The sequence below is a fragment of the Oenanthe melanoleuca genome, chromosome 4 (genome assembly GCF_029582105.1).
Source record: "Oenanthe melanoleuca isolate GR-GAL-2019-014 chromosome 4, OMel1.0, whole genome shotgun sequence".
In the NCBI taxonomy this organism is placed as follows: domain Eukaryota; kingdom Metazoa; phylum Chordata; class Aves; order Passeriformes; family Muscicapidae; genus Oenanthe; species Oenanthe melanoleuca.
Window position 1 is genome coordinate 44,425,903 of NC_079337.1, and position 8,435 is coordinate 44,434,337.

Here is an 8,435-nt window from a genome sequence, read left to right on the forward strand (position 1 = left end):
GCATAAGCACATACTTAAGCCACATGGAGGACAGCATAAGGCATTTGATAGCTGCTGCAGTAGATGGACACACAGGCATACTTTGTTGTTGATGTTTGTGCTTCCTCTCCTTGCTTTTGTGCTGAAGAAGCAAATCCATTTTCAAGTGAGTTAGTGTGATTAAATCTGCCCTAAGAGCCCTGCCTGCAATCCTGACCATATGGACACTGCTAAACTTGGGGCAGTGTCCCATGATCTTGACCTTGGATTAGATCCTCACAGCAAGAGTGTACACACTCACTCCTGGATGATAGCTTTGCTCTGCAGAGAAGCCTTCACACCACATAATTATATACTGGTTTTCACTTAGGGAAAACAGATACCTGCACCTAGCAGGATGTGTATCATGGTTGTGGTGAGCAATGGTTTCATTCATCAGACCTGTCTGGGATTAAAAACTGGAAGGAACCAAAGTGATTACATTTGACAGTGCTCAAGGTTGAGCCTGATGTGCAGAACAGCCTGTGCCTATAAAAACGTTTTGGAACAGGGAGCCTGGCTCTCTGTAGCAGGCACTTCTATGGTGCTCACCTTCAACTGAGAGGAAACAGGCATCACTCAAATCCGTGCTATAGGAGAGGAAACCTCGGCTTCATCAGCTGGTGCCTCGTAGTAAATACACTGGCAGCCACAATAAATCACCAGGTAAGATATGGGTAGGAATGTGTCAAAGCACACATTCATTAAGCATACAATACTACCAGTCATTATGCTCCTTAAAGGGATTTAACTACAGTTATTAACAAGCAAACAGTTTCACTGGGCAAGTTTGTATTGCCATGTCAATAAACACCAGAAACAGCCAGCCTGCCTAGAGCTGGGTAAAGCTAACAGTTGCTATCTATGGCTCATTAGTGCTGTCTCAATCCCTTTCAGTTTGACTTGTTGCTTCTTGTTCCCCTTCTTTCAGGTAATTGTGCTCTCCTCTGTACTCCTGACACCACACAGTGCTGTTGAGTTGTTGTTTGCCCCAGACCGTCTCCAGCCTGACGCTCATATCTGATGGGGGAGGCTGTGGGGAAGAGGAGTGAGTGCCTTGCCTGGAAACATCAAATCCCTGCTCTGTCACTCTTCTCCAAAAACTGATGTGTCAACTGCTTCAATTACAAGTCCCAGTGAAACAGCTGGCTGCAAGGGAACATCTGCAGCTCATGGGCAGCTCTTTAAAATGGTCCAGTTGGCCGACAACAAATCTCCCCTCTTTGATGGCACTGTGCTGAATCACTCCCAGCCTCACTCAGCACGGTGAGGGTCATAATTGTTTGTAATAATTCCCTAGAAAAGGAGCAGCTGAGAACCAGGTGATGCACAATTTGCACTCTCCAAGCAGTACATTTTTCCTGATGGTTTTGCTGGGCTTATGGCTGGTGGGAAATGCTGCTAAAGGAGTGAGAGGCAAGCAAAATCCACCCTCTGTCATGCTACCTAGCAAAATGTGTGCCTTATACAATGTTAACAGCCTACTCTTACTTTGTCCCTCACTCCAGAGAGATCATGGAACACTGCCCTGATTTAGCTGGCACAGCAGCTCCCAGCCTGGTGATGCTTTTTCAGCAGGACTGTTGGAGGCAGGGAAGCAGAGAGCCAGACCCAAGGGCTGGGTTACATGGCTGCTTCTCTCTCAGCTTTCTGTTTCCTGCTCTAGTTTCTCCACCCACAGTCCCAGAAGAAAAGACAGTTTCTGATGGCACTCTTCTCTGTAGATATATGCAGGAGGCCATATGGGCTGTGATGGTTTGATGATAACCCCAAAAGAACCTTCCCTTCACATGCATTTAAAAAAGAAAGAACCATAAAATAAAAAAAAAAAAAAAAAAAAAAGAGCATGATCCCATTTTCAAGAGGCCACAGCACAGATTCTTTCTTGAGCTAGATTTCTGAATAGCATGATTAGAAAACAGCTTTTATTTTTAATTTATAATCATGGAAGAGCTGCAATCAAATTCAGTTATGCAATTTTTTTTTTATAAAACTTTTCTACAATCTGTGATGAAAGAGCAGCAGCCAATAGAGATTTTAATTGCATATAGCACTGAGATTTCCAAATTGCAACATAAAATGGTGGAGCTCTAAAGCTGCATCCTCTTGCTTCATCCAAGTAATGCTGTGACTACAGCTTATACTGAGATAAGGATGTCAAATTAAGTGACATTCACTCTATCATAGCATTCTTTATTATGCCAAAGGAGTAGATTAAATGGGAAGTAGTTTTTAAAATTTTGTTCACTAACTAGCATTAATTCTCCTAAATGTTTATAATGGTCTTCAGAGAAGGGTTCATTTTGGTTTAAGTTCAATTTTGAGTGGCTGGAAGGAAACAATGGACTGATTATAAAGCATGGACAATGTTGCCTCTATGGCAGAGAAATTTATAAGAATGATTATAGAATGGAACTTTGTGCTATTAAAAAAAAAAAAAAGAGAGAGAAATGCTATGACATTGCAATATTAAAAGCTCAAGGAATAGCTTGAATTGAGCAACTGGAAAGCAATTAGCTGGTCTCTTAGTTTTTCTGTCATTCCGTACTGTTCAATCTTTCTTAGAATATGGTTGTTTTGTAAATTCTGTAATCAATAAAGCAATGCTCTCATAATGCCAAACCTGATCTGTCTTCTCCTTTTCTCCTAGTATGCAGAGCTACACATGCCAGAACTGCATATTCTTGCAACCCCTTTTACTTTTGCATTATTTGATTGCCCCTAGGAATCTAGACCTTCTATCTTGTCCTGGAACATTTCCTACACTCTGCTCATAGCAGAAAGGCTTGCCTGTGTTCAGTGGCCATTGCTGAGCTCAGGTACTCACACCTCTGAGATGCTGCTGCTTTCCTGAGCTGATAGAGGCTACTGTATTGAGAAAGCAGGGGGTGAGTCTAAGCTGACACTGGTGGTCTTGCACTTCCTCTGGGTCAAGTAGCTCCTTTAACTGGGACAGAGAGTGGCTTTCCAGGCCCACACACACTTTGGGGAAATCTCCTCTCCTGTGGGGTCACAGCTCTGGTAATTGATGCTGGAACTCAGCCACCATTCATACTTAAGTACTTATAGACCAAAAGTACAGTGGAGTCTTTCCAATGACCCTAGTGCAATAGTAAGCTTATTTTTAGGAAATAGCTGTAGCAGCTACATGGACCCTGTGCTTGGGGAAAAGGTCAAGGCATGAGCAATCTCCTGCCAGTTCCATGGGAGTAGAAACAGCACAGCAGAAAGTTGCATGGGCAGGGGCAAGACCACATTAAAGTGTGTCTGAGTCCTCTGCCTGCAACACCAAGCAATACTCAAAAAGCAAGGAGAAAACATAGAGCTTCCCTTGGGAAATTGATTTACTTCTCTATTAATTAGCCAAGCACTATATGGTATAAGCTTAGAATAGAAGGGCAAGCTCAGTTTTGTTTACAACTCGAATTCTTAAGTCACTAGGGTGGTAACTCTTGGGTCCAAAAGATTATCAACAGCAGAACCCTGCATCACTTCTTTCAGCTGTGCAGTAACAAGGTGAGCCTGTATGGCCATCAGCCTAGTACCAGCACAAACATCCTCCTCAGGAAGGCTTTTAGTAAAGCTATTTAAACATGGGAAAAGTAGTTGAAGACTTGCAATTTGATTAAGATCTTCATAGTGATATAGCTCAAAACATAAATATCTTTTTTTTTTTTTTAAAGGAAAGTGGCAGTCACTTAGAATTCAAGACTTACCTCATACCATTTCTTTCTCACTAAAGACCAAAGTATTTTTTACAAGTGGAAATGAAGAATCCCATTTTAATTTGAAAGGTCTTTGCCTTATTCAGTTCCTCTCCTAGAAGGATTTCTTAAAAGGAAGTTGTAAAGCACTTGGGTGAGCAAAACCCCTGTGGTTTATGCTAATCAAGCAACAGCATAGGCAGGAAAGGACACCTTGCTGTTTCTGCAGGATGTTAACTACCTTAAGAAAGCTATTACTTTCTCTCAACATTTCATTGGTTTGTTACTCCTTGTTTCTCACCCCCAAAGAACACACAAGGAAACATGCAATTCAAAAAAATTTAATATTGTACCAGGCAGTAAGAATGAAAAGTCCACGCCCTAGGAAGAGTAACTGTACACAAAATAAATAAGTTACAGTTTAAACAAAAGCACAAGTGGCTTTTTAAAGTGCATGTGTATAAGGCCCTTAGGCTCTGAATTCCATTGGCTCAACATAAAAAAAAAAAAGTTAAGTATTTATACAAATCTGCCATGTGTTTAAGAAAGAAGAGGGTCTGGCTCAGCTCAGAACAAGACATCAGCTTCATTGCCTGGAGCCAGCCATGCTTCACACCTTTTGTTCTTTTTGTGCCTACTGCACACAGGAGAGACAGAGAAAAAAAAGGATGTCTTAGAATGGCATCTGTAATAGACTATCACTCCACACACATTCCTCAGAAGCTCCATGTTGGATCATTTAGTCTGGAAAGTACTTTAACACAGTAAAAGAGTTGCTTGTAATTAGATATGTTTACACCCTGTGGACAATAGCTTTGCATACAAAGAGTATGGTCAAGTTGTCAGCAATAACATGGCTAGTAAAAAATAAAGGACCATTGTTTACAGTCTTGATGCTCAGTCCTATCCACTTATTTTACACTTATTATTACAGAACCATTTGATGATTGCTTGTTTGTTTTGAAATACACAGAAAAAAACAGTTCTACTGTGCAATAAAATTAAGCAGTTGCATCATGCTGTCCTTCATCCATGTGAGAACAAAACTCAAGTGGTTACTTCTGAACAGGGACTTGCAGTTCAGGACATTTCCCTGCTCAAGCTGAGTTACAGCAAAAAGGTTGTTTCTGCACAAATGAAAGCCAAATCTGTCCAACTGGGGAAAAGGCAAATTATTTCATTTACCAAAAAGTTACCTTTCCAAATGAAAATACCTGTTCAGCAAGTCACATCCTAGAACTTTTTCAGGAGGTTTTAGGGGTTGTTTTTTTTTTCCCATTTTCTAATCTGATACTGTTCCTTGTTTAAGCCACTGCTTAAAGGCTCCTACCATGAAAAAGGCTACTCAAACCATCCTCATTTCACAATGCCTTGGATTCTACATGTGCCAGTGTTAAACACCCCAGGTTTCAATCTCAAGCTAAACATTGATTAGACCAAGGGCTGTGCTGTCAAACAGAAGTGACAGTCCTCACTTTGGCAGACAAAGCTTGCTTAAACCTTCTCTTCAGATCCTGCATGTTGGGTGATTTTGGCCGTGGAATAAGAGAGGTTCTCCTCCTCTCAGGGGTGCTGGTAATTTGCTGTTTATTGACTTCTTTACAGAGGAGATGGAAGGCATTGAAGACGTTATTATAGTTTTCACTGACAGACACTTCATAGAAAGTACAGCCCAGCATATTGGCCAGCTGAAGTCCCTGCTGAGGCTCCACCTCTTTGATGTGCAAGAGATCAGCTTTGTTTGCCACAATGACGACAGGGACCATGTTCCCTGGATGCAGCTGTCGAACGTGGTGGTAAAGGTGACTGAGTAGTTCAAAGCTCTTATAGTCAGTGATGGAGAAGACAATCACCAGGGCATCTGCCCAGCGAATGCATCTGTTCAGCTGCTCATTACAATCCAGACTGTGTTCATGGATCTGAAAAATGAATGGTCTCAAATTAGATAGCTGAAGTCATAAAGATTAAAGGAACCTGTCTTCAAGAGTCTGTAAAGCCAAATAGCATTTTACAGTTCCAGACATATATTTGGATTTCACATAGTAAGTATGAACTTAATCTTAGCATAGCGAATAAATGCAGATGTTGATTCAGCTGCAAAAAGCTGGAATTTAACACTGGAGTTTGCTATACTCAAATGGAAAATTGACCTGAGTAGTTCTGCATGCAGAGAAAGACTTTGTAGTTCCACAGAATGGGAAATTAACTGGCTAGACAGTAAGTCTGGGGAAGCAAAGATATGAGCTGGAAGCATTTAGACCTGGAGTGTTGCCCAGTTCAAAAAGGCAACAATCCAGCATTACTCAGGTCTATACAAAACTCTAACTTGTGACACACTAATGAGCACAGCCACAATGTAGCAGACTTCACTCTGTCATCCACATTTATAAAGCTTGCTGGGCAGTGGTCATGGCATTTTCTCAAATACCGTATTTCACATACCAGTTTGAATTGTTTCTGGGTTTGTGCCTAATGTTCCCAATATATATGAGGCACTTCAGTAATTCAGCCACTCAAAAGTAATGCAGCTCCAATGAACAAATGATTCATTGAAACAGTCTCTCAACACAGCTGGCTTGACTGGTTAAAACACATTACCCCAGGTTCTCCCACACAGAACACCAAACTGAAACAGACAGCGAAATATTTTACAGAAAGACCATAACAAGCTGCTGCACAGAGGGATGCAAGCACACAACATTTAGAACTACTCTGGTAGCATGGTTACATCTAGCTCACCTGAACTCCTGGAGTATCCTGCACTTGGATGGCCAACATCTCTCCATCTACCTGGATGTGTCTGCTGTAGAGATTACCTGACAAGAACACAACAGGTTCACAAGTACAGTCACCACTCTACAGACAAATGTTACTTCTGCTGCCCATTAGTTGTGTAGGGAAACTCATTGCCACTCATGAAGCAAGAAACCAGTGTAACAAGCTTTTTTTGGTGTTATATTTAAGATGTTACTAGAAACCTAGGATTAAAAAATGAATTGACTTGTATTGAAGCTGGGCATTACAAGGTAGGCAGCTTGGAACTTAATCATTTTTAAAGACTGTCTTATCTTTAATGATAAAGGTAAGAGTGCAAAATAACCAGCTTTCCTTACATAGAAAAGCAGTTTTCTTGTCATTTAGTATTTCCACAATGTAGTGAAAAGGAATTTCAAGTAATTTCCTCAACAGAAGGCTGTATATTTTGCACCAGCATTAGTTTACTCTGCACAGTACTCACTGAACGAGGCACATAACATCACCTCTCCCTTTTCCCCTTTAAACTGGCCCTGCCTTGCCCACGTAGCTGCTGGCACCCAGTTTGCAAAAAACAATTCAACAGCGGGTTTACAGAATGTTTTCTTATCTTAGCAAAAAGACTCCTTCAAAAAAGGGGTACTTCGCCCACATAAAGCGAATTCTGTCAGGGACCTGCAGTTCAATCTCTCGAGCCGCCGCGACCACAAGCCGCATGTGGCAGTGCCCGGTGCCCCTTCCGAGGGCTGCGAGCGGAGCGGGCAGGGAGCGGCTCTCAGGGGAGCGGCTGCGGAGCCCCGGGATTCATTCAGCGCCTGCCGAGCGCCCGCGGTGCCGGGGAGCGAGTCCTGCCCTGCCCACCCGTGCCTCGGGCTTGCACCCTCTCTCTCAGGGCTGGCAGCCCGTGCCCCCTCAGGGGAGGCTCCCCCGCCCCGCCGGGAACAAAGCCGCGCCGCCCCCGCCTACCTGCGTTCCGCTCGTAGTCGCCGATGAACCGCCGGGTGAGGAACCGCACCACGAGCGCTGCAGGCACAGACAGACACCATCAGCCGCCACACACGGGCACCATCAGCGCCCTCGGCCGCCGCCAGCCCCCGCCCGCCTCGCCCCGGCCGCTGCCCCCTCACCTGTCTTGCCCACGCCGCTGCCCCCCACCACGGCGATCTTGACGAGGCGGGGCCGGGCGCTGGCGGGGCCGTCGCCGCCGGGCGCGCACTCGGCGATGGTGCACATGCTCTGCGTCAGGCGCATCCCGGCCGCGACCCGCGCCCGCCGCTGCCAGCGCCGCGCCCCCGGCCCTTTTCTCGCCCCCGCGGCCCGCCCCGGGCCCTGCCGGCCACTCAGAGCGCCCGAGCACCGCCGCGACACGCCCCGAAACACGCCCCGAAACACGCCCCGAAACACGCCCCGAACCGCGCCCCGAACCGCGCCCCGAACCGCGCTCCGCCCTTGCCGGGCAGGGTGAGCGGGTGAGCGCCTCGGGCGGGGGGCGTGGGGAAGGATGTCAGAAATGGGGAGTCTGTGTCTGTGTCTGTGTCTGTGTCTGTGTCTGTGTCTGTGTCTGTGTCTGTGTCATGTGTCATGTGTGACCTCCCTCTCTTCGGGGGTCAGACCCCCGCAGCACCCTGACGGCCCCGGGTAGAGCGTTTGCGAAGATCTCGGTGCTGCCGTCTTCTCCCCAAATCCCGGAGGCTGACTGAGAGGCGCGGGTCCATAGAGGCTCAGCCTGGTTCCCAGGCTGGCGGGTACATCGGTCCTGTGGCTGTCAGTCTGGGTTGCACCTGCCGTCCTACACCTCCCGCCACCCACCTCTGATGCCCTGCCCTACCTTTGCCTTGCCCGGCCTTTGCCTTGCCCTGCCTTTGTCTTGCCCTGCCTTTGCCTTGCCCTGCCTTTGCCTTGCCCTGCCTTTGCCTTGCCTGCCTATGAGACGTGAGAGCAGACTCTGAACCATGCCGA

General features: G+C 45.7%; 2 protein-coding genes across 2 annotated transcripts in view; one reads left to right on the top strand and one right to left on the bottom strand.

The window, feature by feature from the left end:
- Positions 1–2,645, top strand: part of SCFD2 (sec1 family domain containing 2) — a 186,540-nt gene extending 183,895 nt beyond the window's left edge. The window contains exon 9 of the mRNA XM_056490506.1: positions 950–2,645. Coding sequence (XP_056346481.1) covers positions 950–1,042 — 93 coding nt within the window. The 3' untranslated portion in view covers positions 1,043–2,645. The remainder of the gene's footprint in view (positions 1–949) is intronic.
- Positions 2,646–4,047: 1,402 nt separating this feature from the next.
- Positions 4,048–7,784, bottom strand: RASL11B (RAS like family 11 member B). The gene is made up of 4 exons (XM_056490521.1): positions 7,604–7,784; positions 7,443–7,499; positions 6,462–6,538; positions 4,048–5,641 (listed from the first exon to the last, which is right to left on the bottom strand). The coding sequence occupies exons 1-4, from the start codon at positions 7,725–7,727 to the stop codon at positions 5,174–5,176; spliced, it is 726 nt and encodes a 241-aa protein (XP_056346496.1). The 5' UTR covers positions 7,728–7,784; the 3' UTR covers positions 4,048–5,173.
- Positions 7,785–8,435: the final 651 nt, after the last annotated feature.

Excerpts from the sequence above, each read along its gene's own strand:
- RASL11B (XM_056490521.1), bottom strand. The coding sequence starts at position 7,727 with ATGCGCCTGACGCAGAGCATGTGCACCATCGCCGAGTGCGCGCCCGGC. Across the intron at positions 7,500-7,603 it reads CAGCGGCGTGGGCAAGACAG|CGCTCGTGGTGCGGTTCCTC; the intron begins GTGAGGGGGCAG and ends CTGTGCCTGCAG. Across the intron at positions 6,539-7,442 it reads CGACTACGAGCGGAACGCAG|GTAATCTCTACAGCAGACAC; the intron begins GTAGGCGGGGGC and ends TGTTCTTGTCAG.